The 19917-nt window shown below is 49.8% G+C and overlaps 1 protein-coding gene across 11 annotated transcripts in view; it reads left to right on the plus strand.

Moving 5' to 3' along the window:
- The window catches only part of LOC122382396 (mitogen-activated protein kinase kinase kinase 15-like), a 65389-nt gene that overhangs the window by 31873 nt on the left and 13599 nt on the right, over positions 1–19917 (plus strand). For 10 of the 11 annotated variants that reach the window (XM_043367643.1, XM_043367636.1, XM_043367640.1 and 7 more), the window contains 11 exons: positions 1019–1178; positions 1586–1748; positions 2977–3146; positions 3878–4064; positions 4893–5026; positions 5748–5865; positions 6029–6173; positions 6564–6730; positions 8358–8453; positions 8838–8977; positions 11244–11393. In XM_043367643.1, the coding sequence (XP_043223578.1) occupies positions 1019–1178; positions 1586–1748; positions 2977–3146; positions 3878–4064; positions 4893–5026; positions 5748–5865; positions 6029–6173; positions 6564–6730; positions 8358–8453; positions 8838–8977; positions 11244–11393 (1630 nt within the window). The remainder of the gene's footprint in view (positions 1–1018; positions 1179–1585; positions 1749–2976; positions 3147–3877; positions 4065–4892; positions 5027–5747; positions 5866–6028; positions 6174–6563; positions 6731–8357; positions 8454–8837; positions 8978–11243; positions 11394–19917) is intronic. The other variant, XM_043367637.1, reaches the window with a different exon arrangement.

The following is a 19917-nucleotide window of genomic DNA, read 5'->3' on the forward strand; positions in this document are numbered from 1 at the left end:
TCTGTGTCTGTTCTCTGCGTCGGTGTGTGTTTTGTGTTTGTGTCTATGATATGCAAGCGGGGAATGAAATGATCAAGTGCGTAGAGTCGATAGCTGATACCGAAGACTGAGACTGAGGCGTCAGTCTTACCAAAGTGTAAACTGAGGCCTGTACAGCCCTCTGCAGACTGCGTGGTAGGTATTCTTTTTTTGACAAAACCGATAATAACTCAAAGGTTATGTTATCAGTCGGTCGGAACTCACTGCAAATAGATGCGCCATGCTCCACTCCTTCGATTAGGTTTATCAATAAACAAAGTTTACGCCTTGTGTGGCGACAAAATGCAAAAGTTTGTTTTGGGGGCAAATATAAACTTTTGGGTTTAATTGCCGAACTAGATGAAAAATGGATACGGTGATGATGCCAATCTAAGGGGCGGGGTCTAGCGCGTCTTGCTGTTACGATTTCCGAATGACCGATAGCATAGTATTCGCGTTATTCTCATTTTTGTCGAAAAAAGAATACCTACCACGCAGTTTGCAGAGGGCTGTACATTAGCTGGTTCGACTGTGTGTAGAGTACCTAATCACTAATCACACGATGCGTCTCTAGGTCTTGTGCCCTGGTGACGAACATGTGAGCCGTCCACTCCGACCACAGTTCCTTACTGCCCTTCCTGACGCCGCCCGACCCCAGCCCAGCCAGGTAATCACGCTCATCGTTACTGCGAGTAGCGTCCACCGCCAGGGTGGTTAGGTAATACCCGACATGTTTTCAGAATGGCACACAACATGCTACCCATGTCTCGCTGATAATACTATTAAGTCGAGTTTTATTGGCTGTAATCCCTTGCACTTTGTTATAAAGATATGATTTGTCACACGAACGGGGCAAAGCCACCACGGTATATTTTAATCTGTCCTTGTCCATAGCGACGACCTTTCCGCTCGCCGTCTCTTGCCTTTGTTCACCACTTATACACCATGTAAAGACACAGTTCCTCGACTCCACAATGACATTCGACATCCCCCACCATAGGCATGACGCTCAACAACCTGATCGGCAAGAAGGGCAGCTTGTCGACCCTGCAGGACTACTGGGACATCGCCACCTTCTTCGAGATCAGTGTGCTGGCCGAGAACTATTCCAAGGCCATCCAGGCAGCTGAGAGCATGTTCAAGCTCAAGTCCCCCAATTGGTGAGTGAGGGCAGTACCCCCGCCCTTCAGGGCAGCGTCGCGCTGATTGCAGGGAATTTGGAGTATACTTGGATCGCGTGAGTCGGCGACTGTCATGTCATTGTTGTCGGTGACGCCTTCCCGCAACAGACGAATGGAGTTTGTTATCTATATGACGTGAGAGCCTGGGCGATGAAGGAAAGGCGACAAAGATAACGTCTACCGAGCTGGGATTTCTCTTTGTGTGTATTCTGGCGAGTGTTATGTGTCAGCTGCTTAGTTAAGGAAATTACACACCTTCAACGTGTCATAAGTTCTGTAAAAATGTGGTTGTCGCATTTGGTAAGCATCGGGGTTTGAAATGTAGGCACATCCGGCGGGTTCAGCATGCCGGGATGTTCCTCTCATGCCTCGCTGTCCTGTTTCAGGTACCTAAAATCCACGATAGGTAACATAACGCTGATTCAGAAGTTTCGGAAACATTCCGAGGAGAGTGAGAAAATCCCTGAGATGGAGGTGTTCAACTTCTGGATGGACTACTTCTCCGAGGGCATCCAAGAGGAGGCGGCCGCCATCACCATTCGATTCCCGGTGAGATTTGTTCGTTATGTGATCGTATTTCGGGAACGGCAAATCGGAAGGGTTACTCTGTTTTAGGAGACAGCAAACATGAACAAATCGCCAGTTGGATAGCCGTTTGGTAGATAGCGAATACCATACTACTATCCTGCACTCATTGCCAGCAACACTAATCCCAGCTCACAGTCAGCCTTCTGGGTACGAAGATGACGATTAGTTTGAGAAAGTGTAATCAGTCATGACGTTACTCGACTGCGTTTCACGGTCGCATCTCTCAGACAAGCTAGTACCCCTGCTGGTTCCAGAACGGATGATGCGCACTGGCTGTAATTATTCATGCAGTGTTTTCCTGAGCCATAGTTGATCTGCGCACTTGTACGTTTCCAACGTGATATGCCTGGAATGAAACCTCTCACTCTCAGAAACTGGTCGAGACACTGTTGCGATGCTTTTACACCGCGGCAATTCACCGCGCTCTGAAATGCGATGCCGTAGATCTATATGCATGTACTTGTATGATAGGAAAACATTAGAAAGCAGCAGCTTGAGAAGCTCAGCCACAGCTGGTGTCATCCATTGGTGTCCGAGCAGCGTCATCCCTGCCTCGTCCGGACGGGCTGTGACGTGGCTGGCGGCTGGGACAGCGCCGGGTGACTGTTTCTCAGAACGGACCGGTGCCATGTTCCCAGTGACGTAATGTGCTGCGGAGTGGACCCGGGTACACCGCGGTGTTGATCGGTATGCAGTCATTATCGCCAAACGATCAGCACCGGCGGCAACGACTGTTGTGGTGGGGGTGGGAGTGCCCGGGGGTGTTTTGACAGGGCTGATTTCGGGGCGGGATCTATTGCTATAGCCGTGATCTGGATGCCATCAGAGGAGTCGAAAGTGTTGATGTTTGAGATGTTGTTATCATGATGAATGATTTGACTGTCGAAGTGGTATTTGGGCTGGGCTGGATCAATTGAGGTCATCCTCGGTAACCTGCTCTTCAATCATAGGCCTCTGCATACAGAAGTGTATGCTTCAATATATTGTTTTGTTGTCAAAACTCGCTCCGTGTTGGTCACACGGCTTCGATAAGTTATAATTGCGAACGAGCATAATCACAATAATGTGGTAAAGTCGCGAAGACTGCGCTTGCCACAGGTTGTCCTTTGAACACAAGGCACCTTGAGGTTCGACTGCTACCGTTGCCGGCCTCCGCCGCCCCTGACTGTCCCGTGTCCTCCTGGCTCAGGTGCTTGTGCTGGAGCCCACCAAGGAGTACATGCCCAGCTACGTGGTGATGAACCTGGACGCCGAGACGTCGTCCATGCACATCTCCAACCTCTGTCTGGACAGCCTGAAGGGCAAGTGTCGCCGGGTGCACGAGTGGGTGCTCGAGGCCACCAACATCAAAAGCATCAGGTGAGAATGCGAAGAGGGAAGGATAATGACTGTGCTAGGGCATGCGGTCCCAATAGGTATGGGACAGTTGTGCTTGTTATGTATGTAGTGGCGAAAATGTAAATGCATTACTGCGGTGATGATTTGGAAGCACGCCAACAAAGCGGCTAATGGGAGCATTTTATGCCTTTTAGTTCTGGTTTGATTTTAATTGGCTACTTGGGCACGGGTCTGATCATTAAATTCGTTTCGTGACCATCTTTTGCTCACCGTTTGTGGCGGCCGTTTCATGCAGATCGTTTTGTCGAGTCTGTAAATGGTCTACAGTAGCTAACGATAGCTACTGTTCACGTACGGATTGTCACGCTCAAACCGTCCTGACATGTCGATGAAAGTGACTCCAAAGTGGCTCCAGTTTTACTGGCACTGACGACATCCAAATATAAAGTGGTTCCGAGCTTTTCCTCCCTCTGTGTATCTCTGATTCAGCCCCTATGTCGACATGAATCATGATATATTTGATGTGCTCTACAACTTTCAGTCACTGTACCCAAACCCATGCTCACATTTTGGCAAAATTTTGAGTAATCGCTCACTGGCCGACAGTTGACAACTCCAGATACCACCAGCTTTTCTAAGGCAATTAACATATTTTCTACGACAGCGTCCCCACTGTCAGTCGTGTCCCTCTCTTCAGCTGCCCACCGCCGTTCCGCTCACCGCTCACGCCCTGTCCCGCTTCTATTCCGCAGCCAGTACAAGCGGGACGACCGGTGCGTGTTCCTGTACGTGCACCAGAACTCTGACGACTTCCAGATGTTCTTCCCGTCGGCGACGCTGCGGCAGCGCTTCTACGACCTGGTGCTACAGATGACGGCCGACATGGAGGGCATGGTGCACGACCTGGGCAACGACTGCTCGCTCGGCACCGCACCGCAGGTAACGCACTGGTGGCGTGGAAAGGGCGGTACCGCGCCGCAGGTTAAGTCCTGCTGGGGCGTGGGGAGGGGAGGAACAGAGTCGCAGAACGTACCTTCCCGCCGCACCGAGCCTCAGGTAACGTCCCAGTGGCACGGCCGCGCGGGTAGTGTCTCGGCGTACAGGGGAAGGGAGAGAGCTTGGCACAAGGATTTAACACCGCCGTAGTGTTGAAGGATGATGGAAGGCATGGCGCATTCGCGGGCATCGTTTCGAACTGTGTCGTGTATGAGAGTGAGGCCAAATGTTGTACGAGTAAATGGGCCGCCGCAACGCAAAGTCCCCAGCACCGTGTGTTACCCATACGTTACATCATACACTGATTTGCTAAATGCATTCAGCTTGCATGCAGGATACGCTGTAGGCTCAGGCATCAGACAGGCGATTGCGCTGGCGTCGTTCTTTGAAGGGACTTTACCCCACAACGATGACATTGATGCCTGTCGATAGTGTTAGGCTGTGTTGAGCCTCTTGTGTACAAACGGCCTTACTTGATGTCCCATCGTCATGTGCGGGGCTTTCCGGCCCTGATTTGTCCCTACACGTCTTGAATTATCATCGCCCTTAACCCACGCTAAGTGCCAGTCTTTCCTGTTCACACTCATGATCCTGTCGTCGCCCTGTCATCGCCCCTACCAGTGCCATTTACTGCAGCATCACTCCTCGAAGTTCTCTGTTTTCTGAACTGGTGGGGTACTCTAAACCCCTTGAACCTGATCTCATTGCCAGCGTCTGTTGGTAGTTGACTGGTGGCATTATGCCTTCTGACATTCTTTCTCCGTCCCTCAGTTTGAATACGAGGTGGACGAGGTCGGTCACCGTATCGTGCTCGGAAAGGGTACCTACGGCGTGGTGTACGCGGCGCGCGACCTCACCACCCAGGTCCGCATCGCCGTCAAGGAGATCCCCGAGAAGAACCTCGGGTGAGTGGCGAATGCAGCGGCCAGTGTTAGGAGAGGGGACCTTTGGCAAACACTTGAGCATTGTTGGAGGGGAGCCTTGGGTGATTTGTTTGTTTTGTTGGGTTAGGCCCTTTCGGTCCAATTAGACTATTTCAGAGCCGGAGGATGATAGGAATTAGGGGGAGACATTGGTCTGGGCAGGCACCCTAGTGAGTCGCCGGGGCTGAGCCCGTCCAGAGGACAGGCCACCCAGCCCCAAGGCACTCACTGCACCCGGCTACGGGGTGCGCTCCCTCGGGAGCAGCGGTGCCGCTCCAAGGGAGCAGCCCGCATGAGATAAAGTTGCCTGTCCAGCCCGGAGGGGGGGTTGCGGCGTGGAGGAGAAGGATTTCCGTATCCTGAGGATAGAAGCATGGAACGGTGCCTTGGGTGATCACTGATCAGTGCTGGGTATGGAACCTGATATAAGTGACAAGTACGGTTGAGACGCGGAGGGCTTCCTCGGTATTCTCATCGAGCTTTGATAGTGTGTATGACGCTTGGACTGCAGCTAGGGAGGTACAGAGTTGTGACTTGTGGCTAACGATTTCTAGTCATTTTTTTTTTTTGTATGCAATAAGTTACATTGTAGAATATAAGTTGCTCTTGATTTCGCTAATGTTCCTGATGACCGCGATGATGGTTGATTCCATCGCTTGTGACTGAGCGCACAGTGACCTGACACCACCGTCCCCTCCCCCAGTGACGTGCAACCTCTGCACGAAGAGATCAACCTGCACAAGCAGCTGCGCCACAGGAACATTGTGCAATACCTCGGATCTGTCTCGTCGGACGGATTCTTCAAAATCTTCATGGAAGAAGTGCGTACGAGGAAAATATGGCATCTTGTGGGGCATTGAATGACATTGTGCTCTTAGGATCAAAGCTGGCTGGGTTTCTTTGTGATATCTATTAGAACCTAATAATGACTTATCGATAGTATCTCTTCGCTGAACCGATACTGACGGTGTGTACCTCTTCCAGGTGCCGGGAGGCAGTCTGTCAGCAATGCTGAAGCTCAAGTGGGGTCCGCTGAAGAACGAGGCCACCATCGCCTTCTACACAAAGCAGATCCTCGAGGGCGTCAAGTACCTGCATGACCAGAAAATTGTGCACCGCGACATCAAAGGTGGGACGCGCGGATGGTCGGAGGCCGGATCCGGGTGACCTGCCTGACGCTGTCTGGAAGGTTCAGTCAGCTGGTCTCGGTCGCCGCTCAATGCTGATTGCTCAGGGGGCTGTGCGCCGGCCATGAGACTTTTCACTGGGTGCTGCTTTGTGCAGCTGTCATCTGTGTACTTGGTTCGCCTTGGTCGGTTGCATGCCTTATCATGGTTAAATGTATCATTTATTCGTAAGTGTAGAGCGAAATGACTTTCCCCTAATTAATGGAACGATGCGTTACCGACTATAACAGACCAAACTTTCCGAGATGTGAACTTCAAGTGTTCGCCAGCCTGACCTTACCTCTAACATCGAACGCTACCTCTAAATAACATGGAGCACCACATCCCCACAGGCGACAACGTGTTGGTGAACACGTACAGCGGCATGGTGAAGATCTCCGACTTCGGCACCAGTAAGCGACTGGCCGGTCTGTGTCCGACGGCGGAGACGTTTACCGGCACGCTGCAGTACATGGCTCCGGAGGTGATCGACAAGGGACAACGTGGCTACGGCGCGCCGGTGAGTACTACTGACCACTGGGTATGACTGTGCAGTGTGCACTGAGCGCCCGGTGTGATCGACAAGGGACAGCGCGGATACGGGGCGCCGGTGAGTCTGAATTATCACAGCGACGGTGAGGAGAGACAGAGCTAGACAGAGCGGAGAGGTGATGTAGAGAGATGTGAAGGTGGATTGAGACAGGATGGAACGATCTGGGACTTGATAGACGAAAGGCTGATGAAAAGAGAGGAAGCCGAAACACAAGGAATTAACGACAGACATGGAGAGGGGTAAAGTCAGAATGAATGATGAGCTGCTCACTGCAGCTATTATAATTCCAGCTGGGGTGATTTGACTATTCATATTTCATTGTAATCTTATCGGGACGTTATTCTAATTTTGATTGTTGAAAATGGTTCTTCTATGGAGCGGTATGGCTTATGGAAGTGTTGCCTCTATCGGATTTTGTTCAGAGTCACTGTGATGACTGCGAGTGCGGACGTTTGTAATGCAATGCAGGAAAGTGTGAAGGTCCTGACCACTCTGATCCGACCCTGTCCTTGTCGGGCCCGACCCCCGCCAATCGCCATACATTACACGCTACTCGTGTGGGTTCAGTGGCCAGACGGCGTGCCGCTGCTCGCCTTTTCCTGCTGTTCTGTCCGTCATTGCCAGGCTCATCGTCCGTTTAACCTGCGACCTTCGCACGGGTCTTTGTTGCGCCGCCGCTGCGCCTTCTGAGAACTCGGAGCGGCGCGGCGCTGTCAGCCAGTGCCATGAATCCGGTGTTCTACACGCCCTATCTCAGAATATACCGCGCTGGAACATTATGTGTGCGGAAAGTCCAGCGCCGACCGGGCCATATCCTCTGTCTGTTTATCCTCTGTTGTTCGAACTGCTCACTAACCTGTTTGGAAGACCGTTAGTTGAACCGACTGAGCTGCTTCTGGCGCAGATATTTGGGGAACGGCTGATGGCACTCGTGATAAGCCCGATTGAGCTGCAATCGTAGATCAAAGACGCCGCATCTCTGTGCTAATCCTGAACGTTGAGGCTAGATTATGCGGCTGAGCTTTCACGTAATCCTTGTCAATGCTGTATCAGTATATACCTCATAACCTGTCCTTGACAGGACGTGACTAGGACTACGAACGGTAATATTTGGTAGGTGGTAACTGGTAGCATATTAGTAGCTTTGAGTGGAGTTGAGTTATTAATTATTTGTATGCTGTCATATTTCACTAGGTTAGCCTCTGCTGGGTTTTCAAATTCATTTTCCCTTTTCCGAAGATAGTACCTATTCAGTGACTTTCTCTTCATATGATACGGCTCGGCGCAATCTGGACTAACCTTAGCTATCACGTTTTGGGAGAAACCCTAAGATCGAAAACCCCTGTTTGATGTTTCGGAGTTCAGACTTTGAAAGTTTTCCTCTTGTCCACCCATGGGCAGTGGGGCACTTCGAGCAGCTGGTGGCGCCCCCTTCTCTGTCCCTTCGGCCGTCTGCTCATATGGCACTACACTACTGGCAGGCTGATACTACACTACACTACTGGCAGGCTGATACTACACTACACTACTGACAGGCTGACACGTGGTCAATGGCCTTTTTGGCCGATCTGACACTGTTTCTGTCTGTTGACAGGCTGACATCTGGTCGGTGGGCTGCACCGTGGTGGAAATGGCCACCGGTAAACCGCCCTTCATCGAGCTCGGATCCCCGGAGGCAGCCATGTTCAAGGTATGACCGCTGCAGCGCTAGATCAGTGTCTGTGCGGTGTACGGCCAACGCCGCAGGTCAATGGCAAGATAGTTTGGTGTGGATCCTGTCTGTTTCGTAGCCTGGGGTACCTGTAGAGATGATGATCTTCACAGATATGGGGGGGAAGTCGATACTTAAAGATGAATATGCCTTTCTGGTTTAAGCTTTTGTCCTAGCGTTAAAGACTGATAGAATCGATGTTCTAGAATCAAATGTGTAGGGTGGCAGTTGGCACCGCTACTATTGACCACAATTTGCCACATTAGTCGAGACACGTTCATAGCTGATATCGTTGTTCAATGTTCATGTCTGGCTTTACTTCGGATCGCTATTTCTTACATTGTGCCCCGCCGCCTCCTCCAGGTGGGATTCTACAAGATGCACCCGCAGATCCCCGAGTCGCTCTCGGACAAGGCCAAGAAGTTCCTGCTCAGCTGCTTCGAGGCCAACCCGGAGAAGCGCGCCACTGCGGCCATGCTCCTCGACGACCCGTTCCTGAACGAGTGAGTAGATGACGCTCGGGTACAACCAGCGGTCACGAATTCACGATGTTTGGCCTCGTCACGGTTCACGGAACAGCTCTCTTGAGTTTGGTGTGGAGCGTCATGGTTCACGTAACGGGTCATTGTCCAGGGTGGTGTGGAGCGTCACGTTTCACCTTAGATCACTGAATGGTCAAGCGTGCACAATGATGGGTCACGGTTCGCTGTGTCTGTTCACGGTAATGTGTCGTGTCATGTTTTACCGCCTTTGTTCGCCGTTTAGTATGATGGCGCTGTACGGTTCACGACAGGTCTCTGCTCAGGTTTGTACTATGTACATATTTGGAATAGATGGCGCGGCTGTGCCAAAAACGTACGGTGTCCGAGAGGGTGGTGCTTGTTGTTGAGTCGGCTTATATTTCGATATGGAGTTTTTTTTTTGGGGGGGGGGATTGTCCTGTGTATTTTTGTGTGTGTGTGTGTGTGTGTAAAATTAAGTACTCGTTAAAGGTAGTGTGCCAGCTTTCTTGGACCGTATGGAGTTAATGGCCCAGATAAGGAGAACCGGATTTTTAGAACTTATCCATACCTTCAAAACTCATGGAAACGTCTTAAATTCTTCAAATTTTGAGTACCCCAGTGCGAAATTCGCCCCGACGGGTTGTCGGTCGTACCCCAACCACATTTCACACCACTATGAACAATAAATGCACACACTGAAATCGCTATTACCGATATGCTCATCCAATCAAGTTTCGATAAACCCGTTCATCATCATCTCCTGCGGTTTCGAACACGCCTGTTAGGTGGCTTCTGATGCTCGTCGAGGTCGGAATTTCCAAATACGCGTGGTGCGTCGGGCCACGCGCTCTGACTTCGGCCAAGAAAAATGCGTCAGCTGATCATTGTCATTTCTGCCAGTGAAATGGGGGTCATAACTTATAAGACGGCTTTTTCATATCAATTATTTTACATAAAATCATATTTCAAACCATAAATAATGTTCGACAGCCAAATAAAAGAAACAATACCAATACGGGCTTACAGTTTAAGGCTCGACATTGTGTTGTCTACGATTAGACAGCTGATAACTCATTCCCGTACGTCGTATGGTCGTAACACTATAATGACCTTTGCTTATTGTCACAAGTGCGCCGCATTCGCGATTGTTGCCCGACGCCTGTTTGCAGGTGAGCCCACTACAGTTGTTATACATATCTAAAAACCGAAAAACTTTTAGGCGAAAAAGGCACTATTCCAGGCCCATTTTTGATTTTTTTTTGCGATATTAGGTAAAAACAGAAGCTTCTTATCCTAGGAAAGATAAAATGGGAAATCTTTCAAAGGTGGCACACTACCTTTAAAAGTGGCTTGTCAGCCGCTATGTGTATCTTTTGTCCCTGGAAAAATCATGCTCATTTATCTGTTTTTCTTTCACAATAGACACCCGAAGTCAAAGGCACAAACTGTCGCCGCTTCCTAGTAACTGGTGTAAACCCTGGTCGTCTTTGGTAACAAAGCAGCTCAATTGCGGTTCTTTGAACGATCTTTTACATTCAGCTCAATTGTAGACTGTCGGTCTCATAATTAGTCATTCCGGTTTGAATTCATTAGACGTGCAACAGACATAAAATTGGCAAGTCCATTCACTGGTGCGTGATGCGGCTGACATCATTATTCTGACGCTGACCGAGCACGGTTCAACTTTGACCAAGGACAGTCCTAATTGTTTGCGAAGCATGCAGGTAAAATGTGGATCACGTCATCCTAAACTGGTTCCCAAACTGCTGAGTTACCTGTGCTATTTTTATGGCCAAGTGAAGCTGTTGTGCGAGTCATTACCTGTCCGGGATTATGCGATTTTTCTTTTCGGATCGTTGTGGACTGATGTCATGAAATATTCTTTTCTTGGTCAAAATTACTGCTATAATTAACATCGAGTCATCCTGGATGTGACGTTTTTTCCTTATTATCTGACCTTGAGATCTAATCGTGCTGTCTGATCATGAAAGCTTGGCGTGAAATAAACTCTTTAGGCCTTCTTGTCGCTGTTCTTCTCATTGGTTAAGCCACCGACACTTTGAACCAGGCAGGATTGTGGGCTTAATATCACGTTGATACCGCCTTTCCTCACAACAACCCTCTTACATAGCTCTACCGATGGTCGGTCGGATGGTCTGTCGTTCGTTAGCCCGCGGCGATGCCGTATGACCTCACTGGTCAGCTCTGTGGCGATGCTGTATGTCGCTGATCCCCTTCTCCGTGGCGATGCTGTATGACCTCACTGGTCCGGCAGGCATGGCCGCAAGAAGAACCTGCGGCTGACCATGACGGCCAACATGGGCGAACTCAACAGGAGCATCTCCGTACCGGCCGACCGGGTCAACAAGCAGGAGCGCGCGCTGCTGCCGCGCCTCGGCTCGTCACCCGACGAAAGGTCAGTGACGGATGATGAGGGAAGCTCATGGACGGGCGGGGTAAGACACTGAGCGGGTATATAGAAACAGGTTGCCAGGCTCTGCCCGGTATTCTGTAGAAAGATCAATCTGTACCACACCGCTGGTATCCGGCCGCTTTGAACGTGCTGTATTATACGAATGTGTTGGATAAGTGCTTAGTTGTCTGGCCGGGCGCCTGGGCTGCTGTGAATCAGTGGCTGATAGTGGCCCGCTTGCTGTATTCGCCGGTCGCTTGGCCTCTGGGAGAGTGAACTGTGTACAGTCACCAGCACTTGCTACTAATCACCTCGTTTTTGTTCAGTAGTTTGAAGACCGATCAATTCTCAGTCGCGCAAGTTACGTCAAACGATCCGTTTGGTCCTCCGATTTTCGAATATCTAACTTGTTTTTGTATATTCGATGCATTTTGGGATGGGGAGCCAAAAAACTCGTTTCTGCCCTAAAGTGTGCCCCAAGAAGTCGTAGAACCTAGCCCCGCCTCTGATCCACAGACCACTAGTGCCATCTCTTGTCAGCCGAACAAGTCGCAGAAGTAAATAATGTCACGTGACCTTTGCACACGCTACAATTACTACGCAGCTGTAGTGGGGGAAGCGGGACGGAGGCGTGGAGAGGGACGCGATCGGTCGGCTGGGGTCAGGTCGCCGAGGTCAGAGGTCATCCGCCGGAGGGTGTTCGAGCGGTTGGGCCGTGTGGGCTAGGGCCTGCGGAGTGGGGAGCGCCTGGACCTGTCTGGAAACAAGCCACAACGCTGTGACAGTCGAGAATATTGTGAGGAAAGAGAGAGAGAGAGAGGGAGATGGAGAGGGAGAGAGAGAGGGAGGGAGAGAGGAAGAGAGAGGGGAGAGAGTGAAAGAGAGAGGAGAGAGAGGGAGAGAGAAAGGGAGAGGGAGAGATAGAAAGAGAGAGAAAAAGAGAGGGAGAGAGAGAGGGAAAGAGAGAGAGAGAGGGAGAGAGAGAGGGAGAGAGAGAGAGAGAAAAAGAGAGAGAAAAAGAGAGAGGGAGAGCGAGAGCGAGAGCGAGAGCGAGAGCGAGAGCGAGAGCGAGAGCGAGAGCGAGAGCGAGAGCGAGAGAGAGAGAGAGAGAGAGAGAGAGAGAGAGAGAGAGAGAGAGAGAGAGAGAGAGAGAGAGAGAGAGAGAGAGAGAGAGAGAGAGAGAGAGAGAGAGAGAGAGAGAGCTAAGAAAGACTGGGGGGAAAGAATAAGGACGGGAGGAGAGAAAAGAGAGAGAGAAAAAAAACTGAAAAGGAAAACCAGAGAGGGTAAAATGAGAAAGAGGGCAATTGGTAAATCAGTGAGAGGGAGCGAGAGAGGAAATATTTAGTTGTGTCAGCTTGTTTCACATGTAAAATGCAAATTTGCTTTCCATCATCACTGCTTCGGATTGGAAATTAAATCTTAGCATTCTTATGATAAACCCACGTTGACGGGGTGCAATAGCGGCGGAACACCTTCAATTAAGGGGGGGGGGGCACTGCCGACTTTTGGCCCTATTATTTCCATGCAACGCTCATAGGGCCAAAATCGCCAAAATCAAAGGGGGGCACGGTGTCCCGGTGCCCTCCTCGTTCCGCCGCCTATGACGGGATGGGGACGCTTTTATGGTTGTCGTTGGGAGCTCGGCACTAATGGGGTCAGTGGGGATGATGTTGAAGGTTTCGCAAATGTTTCATAAAAGAGATGCTATTTTTGCACAACCTATTAAACATTTTTTACGTTTGCTATGAAAATGTTAGGCCCAGTTCCTTCAAGATCAGGTCCACGACTCAACAGCTTACAACAGGAGCTAGCTAACATAACAATTAACCCACGCCGTGTTGGTGGCATGAATTTTCCATCGAGTGCTGGGGGGGGGGGGGCGTTTCACGTCCCTCCGTGGCCCCCTCCTGGGCCACGTAGCGACACGCAGTAAGCGGCAATCGAAAGAGCGTCAAGAATAAGGAGGAACACACTCGGTCATTTTAAGGTCAGTGCAAAGGTCAGGTCACCAGGGTTCATCAAAGGTCAAATTTTGTTGATTTCAGCGATTTCGAACACCCGACGGCTAACACGGGAACCAATAGAGCTACAGCGCTGCGGAAAAGCGCATTCGATAGCTCTTTTAACGCTCTTTCGCCTACATGTCCTCAAATTTGACCTCAGATCAACGGTTTAGCCCCCAGAGGGCACCGCTCTGATTGACCTCAAATTTGGCCTCAGATCAACGGTTTTTTCACCGCTCTAGCACGTCTCTGTCAAAAGTAAAAAAACTGCTGAGGACCTTTAATGTCCTAAAATGACCTCAGGGGCACACACAGGGGTCACAGGCGCAATTTTCCGATTCAGTGTGTCATGTTTACCTATGAACCGATGTTTGAGAGGGTGTAGAACGAAATTCGTCCAAAAGAGGCGCATTTCAATTTTCTCCCATTGACTTGGAGCAGTCGCAAAATTGACCTGACCTTAGGTCACAGACATAAAAAGTCCGAGGTATCCATTTTATGCATACTGTTACCCTAAGCAATTACTGAAAGTTTTAAAGTGATCGCTTAGTCGGTGTAGCTACAACGAGCTTTCGAATTTTTTTTTCTGAGGTAAGGTCACTTGACGTTACCTGGTGACCTTACCTTGAATGACGCTACGCGTCGCGTCGCCGTTTCTGAGATATTCGCGAAAAAAACCTGACTGGGAAGGGCGTAAAAACGCCCCCCCCCCCCAAGCACGGCGCGGGTGGTCGACATAGCAACTCGGACTGAACAAATGCCTTTAACCCTCGCCCGCACATGGGGGGTTGCCCCCCCCCCCCCCCCCAGGTAGTCTTTCTGCTCTGCACTCAACATTTTTAGAGCTAGAAGCCTGATTTTTGGTATAGCTGCTACTCTTTCCTGCTCCTCTATCCTCTATCCTAAAACTGGGCATCATTGGATTCGTCTCTTCCCAAAGAATCTTTTTGGTCTTTACCACGAAGCTGTATCTCCAACAGGAACGAAATGGCGCGGGGGGTGCCCCCCCCCCCCATGTGCGTTCTAGGATGGGAAAATGGCATGTGCGGGCGAGGGTTAACGTTTCAACGATTGAATAAGGTGAGAGGATTGAGGTAGGCTTGTATCGGATTTTCTTCTGCTTGTTGGTAGTTTAGGTTGAAGTTAATTTCGCGAGCTGTCCATAATCATTCAAGAGGGAAAATTCAGCTGCACATCGTTCGGGTCAAAGTAATACCAAACATTCTCAAATTTTGTAGTAAAGAGCCAGTAGTCTACGAATATATTCAAAAAACAATGAGAAAAAGAATAAGCGGACCGGTTTCGTCTATCAAAGACTTCTTCAGCGCTTTTTCAAAAACGTATAAGAAGAAAACTAGCACAGTGACAATCGTTTGAAATTAAATTGGATTCAGTAAGAACTAAGAACTTCATTGTCCGAAAACCGCTGACAGTTAATAGCTCAATGACACTTAGAGCCGTGCATAAGGAGGCGTGAAAACACTCTCCTCATCTCGTTCTATTACGAGACTAGGATCATGTCATGGCGTGAGAAAGGTGTTCTCAAAATAAATGACACTGTATGAGTGAATAAATATTCCGCGCCCCCCTGGGCTATTGGCGGACCCTCCCACCTGATCGGGTGGTGCAGCCGTTTCACCCTCCACCGATCTCGGAAAGTTACCGACCGATTTTAAACATTCAAAGAGCGATCGATAGCCCCACCAGGAAACTACTTTGTTACCAGGTTTCGTTGACCTAGGTGCAACCCATGACGTTACAAGTCAGGTCAAAGGTCGCATTTTTTCACCGATTTAGTCTAAGGAATGCGTTTACAGTTTAACACATCAAATAAAAGGCATGTTATCAAAAAACATCGATGGAGCGTTGGTTGTCTAATACATATGTTGCCTAAAGATGTCATTGATGTTAGGTCAGTTCACAGAGGTCAGGTCACTTAGGGTCACAATATGAACCCAACTATGCTAGGGTCGTGTGATGCATGTTTTATGGCAATTTTACATTTAAAATTCAATGGTGTGAGCTAGACGGCCATTGGGGCCAGTTAAGATTACATTTTGGTGGAGGTCAGGTCAAGGTCAGGTCAACGAAGGTCAAATTTCAAAGTTGATATTTTGCATAAAAGGGGTATCTATTCGATGCAATTCATCACAGGAAATTCAATGGTCTTTGGCTTGCTTTGAGTGTTCTGTGACGGCTAAAAATTGAATTTGAAAATTTTACGTAATAAATTTTGAGTATTTTTTTTGCCATAACTTTGCTAAAAATGAAGCTATCGAGTTTAAGTTTGGCATATCTAGAGCAGCTAGTTCTATAACATATATTTCAATTTTAATTTTGAAAGTTGTTGGTATTTTCGGGGTGTTATACATCTATAGTTTTGATGGTCAAAATCAATTTTTGTTTGGAAATAAGAGTTAGCAGTTTGTAGCGCTGTTCATTTTACATCTTTTTGATCTTGAATATTTTTCGTTATCTTCAAAACTAAGCGTGACAGCTCTTCCCGCTAAACCTTTTATTGGGTCGAAAATGACAGAACATGGCATCTCTCTGACGTCATTTGTGACTAACGTTTCATAAGAGCTCTGGAAAAATTTGGTCACAAGGTGTAAAAATGATGCCCGGAGGGGTCTTGAAAGTTTGGTGGCGACATTTGCTATACTTTAAGAGATATCGACTGAAAAGGAGAGAGGCGACCGATTCGCGCCGCCCTCCCCCATCAACGGGGCTTTCAATTGCTGCTCTCACAGAACTATTGGTTATATTGCAACGATAGTGGAATTGCAAGTGGCAATATAAGCTTCCTGCCAGCGCCGGACCAGAGTTTAAAGATGCAGGCTGAATTTTAACATTTAACTTTGGAATTTTTAAACCGTTGAGCTTTTTAGAAGCTGTATGAACTGTTCAGCTCCTTTTTTGGTCCATCACAGCGGGCTTGTATGTCATTTGCCAACCAAAATCGAATTAAAAACTTTTATTTGGTCTGGCTACCTCGCCAACCTTTTAACTGGATCGTTTAGTAGCTTTTGATTGGGCACTGCCCACGTTGTCTGTCTAGCCTTTCGTGTCATAGATAGACACTCTATGACACGAGAAGAGGCTGCTGACATCGTTTGTCGCGGTTGGATAATACCAATCCACGTCCCAGTGGCTGCTCGATCGCACTTTCCCTGGCCCAACTCTCCCACCAGGCTAGACTTTGCCCGGCACAGTCGTCGCCTCAGTGCCTCGGGCGGTGACCCGTTCAAAGGGGCTCTCAATTCGTATGGTGCCGTGGCTCTCAAACCAATACAGAACAGTGAAACGCAAAGGCTCACTTTCCATATAAGGCGAACGGCTGATTCTGGCGCCGGGGCTTCATTCATGCTAAGGCGCCCAATCACAGCGCCGCATTTCAGTTAGTGTCGGGCGCAAAAGCTATTATGCTCCGCCCCTCCATCACGTGACCCTGCCCTCACGTGGCCTCAGTCACGTGGTGTTTCCACTTCTTGGCGCATGGCGGCGCTAGTCTCGCAGGGGCGGTGGTAGCTTGCTCCCCCGCCGTCCGAGGGTGATGGGTAGCAACTGCTGGTGACTGTACAGGGGTGTACTGTTGATTGTGGCTCTGGGGAAACATCCGTTAGTTGTAGGTCACACACCGTTCACCCCATCGTTGCAGCCCTATAACGGCCAACCAAAAACATACTCATCGAGACTCTCCACAGTTCAACTTAAAAGTCGAGTGTGTGACATTGATTTGATACCAGATTTCTTGGAACATGATTGAGCCCTATCACGAATTCCAAACTCGGTTTTCTAAACTGAGCTCTTCTTAGAAAGAGACATGGTTGGTATCGAAGCCAAGTCATGCTCTCTGCAATATGCACACGTGGTTCTGCGGAGCCCGGCGCCGCCATGCTTTCGTTTCGGTCCGGATAAATTTGGGCTGGCTGCAAAACTTTCACGCAGCCCTCGAGGTCAGACCGCCGCGCCCGCGTGCTGCTGATGCTGGTGTGCGCGGTTTTCCGGCATGGAACCATGCACGGCTGCAGCTTTCATGTGGTGTTGAGTTACCATCAGAGAACGGCCGATGGCTTTATCCCGATCTCGGCTCGATTTTCCGACCCGGTGCTTTAGCCACGTCATGCCACGTCTCTGGATAGACCGATCGACAATGGTGATCGGTCTGTCTACTGCAAGATGAAGTAATCGGAGGGTTAATGAATTACTCTCAATAGGATCTTAGCTTGTCATTGTATTCAGTAGCTTGTTCCTCACATTGACATTGCACGTATGTCCTGTCCAATGCTGCATTACCAGGAGACGGCTGCGAAGGTAAGGAAGCATCATGCAACTTATCTAAAGTAAAAGAAAAAAAAATGTAAACCACACTGGTAGACTTACTGTATTGTAACATCGTAGGACGGTATTTGGATGATTTCTGATGAACGCTGAACTAAGGATTGTACGGACGATAGCTTATCACTGACTCACAAATGATATAATAAGCCCGATTTAAGTCGAAACGTCACAATGCCACTTGGCCCGTTACTTTATCGTCCGATTACTGACGCGGCTCGAATTGCTAACGAGCAGTTCAGTCTGGGACCGGTGCGGTACCGGTCCGAGACATGCGGACACCGTCAGGTTTCCTCGCTCTGTGCTCCAGTGACGTCATCATGGTACTCTCCGCGTGACGCACTCGCCACCTCGGCTTCCTGTGTGACGTCATCGACCCTATAGGGCCGGCGCGGCGGATGTGTGGGGGGACTGGGGAGTTCTGACGTCACGTCCACGGGGCAAGACTGGGGAAAGGCCCACATTGGTCAGTGGTCACTGGTCGCGGTGCCCCAACTATCAGGCTATCCGGTGTCCTACTTTCTGACTCTGAAGGGTGTTGGAGTGTGGGTTAGGGTTGGTCTCACTCCTTTGTGACGTCATCGGCTACCGAGTGGGTTTTGGGCGTCTCCCATTTCCTGTTGATTGGAAAGGGGAAGAGAGGTTATTTCATGCTCCGGCACTCCGGTATGAAGAATTGTGCAAACATCTAGAAGATGGATGTACCGACGACCTTTTTTTTGAAATGTTTTCAACGATTTTAGTTGCAAATCAGTATTGATACAAAACAAGCCAACAAGCATACTGGTGGTATTGTTGTGGGTTTCGTAGCCCTCTTCCGAGTACACTCACAAAGGAGCGGCAATTGTTTTCCGTGACGTGATGCCGATTCTATGAGTAAGTTTGCGGTTATAATGCAGTCTGGTAACGGGATGACGAAATGAACCAATTCTCAGTCTACATAGAACGAGTAATTTCGGAGAGCGGCCAGCGCCATGACTGATGGACAACAAAGTGGTGGTGACGGACTGGATTTGTGTGGTGTTCACGAATACCGATACAGCTGCCGTGCTAAAAACCTGTTTCGGAGACGGATGTAACACGGGCATTGCGCTATTTATACCTTTATTATCTAGCCTGCTGACATTGTCAATGTCAGGCGACGAACGGTGGCGTTATTGAATTTGACCTGCCTGCCGATGTTACCAACCGGTGCTATTGTTGCTGCAGATTTTCATCGTCAAAGGTCATGACCATCGGACTAGTTTGTCTCGTCAAATCAGTGTCGATTGACCGCAGTTGACTGCACTGCGCTGACTCACGGAGACTCAGCGAGACACACAGTCAGACCCACAGACCCGCCTCCCCAGTCTGCCTGTGGGAGCCTGTCGGAAATGCTTCCCTCACACCGCCACCTTCCGCGAACCCCCCCAACCCCCTCAGATCCCGATCTGGGCCGTTTGATCAGACCGATCAGAGTCGATCTCTGTCCGGTGCAGACCATCTGCCGAGCTCGGCCGGTTTCCTGGTCATCAGACGGCTCGGCGAACCTTGCACCCGCCGGCTGGCGCTCGGTCGGGGCGGTTCGTGGAGCTAATGCTATGGTGCTGTAGGTGCTAACAGCGATGGCGACGCGGCGGCGACGGTGGTGACAGCCGGTCGCTCGGTGGTGATGTCCGAGGCTGAAGTCCGCCGGTCGCGGTTTGGCTGGGAAGGCATTGATGAGGCGCTAAAGGGCGATGCGTGACAGTAACACCCTTGGAGTCAGGGTGAGACGCTAAAGACACTGCATGGCGATGACATACTGATTGTTGCGGGGTGGCTGGCTGTTCTGATGATCTCAAACATGAGGTGTCGACGGACGAACGTGGTAATGACGGTTGTTGCCATGGCTCTGGATGGGCAGCCGCGGCATGAAGTGCTGCGTCGGGCTGATGCGCGAGTAGCCTACAGCGGCGCGATGTATTATCGTGGTGGAATGAGTTACAGTAGCGCGACATATTGCCGCGGGGTGTTTGCACTGCAGCGTGGCATGTGTCGACGCGCGGCAGATTGACTGTTGATCGGGGTGATATGCTATTTGTTCTAAATTTAGAACGATGTCAGCATCAACCAACCCGCACCGACAGTCAATAGCAATGTGTTATAGCAATGTGCAAGGTCATTCAACCCATTAAGTGGCATTACTGCGCGCGACCAAGGTC

The sequence above is a fragment of the Amphibalanus amphitrite genome, unplaced genomic scaffold (assembly GCF_019059575.1).
Source record: "Amphibalanus amphitrite isolate SeventyFive unplaced genomic scaffold, NRLGWU_Aamphi_draft 000139F_arrow, whole genome shotgun sequence".
NCBI lineage: Eukaryota > Metazoa > Arthropoda > Thecostraca > Balanomorpha > Balanidae > Amphibalanus > Amphibalanus amphitrite.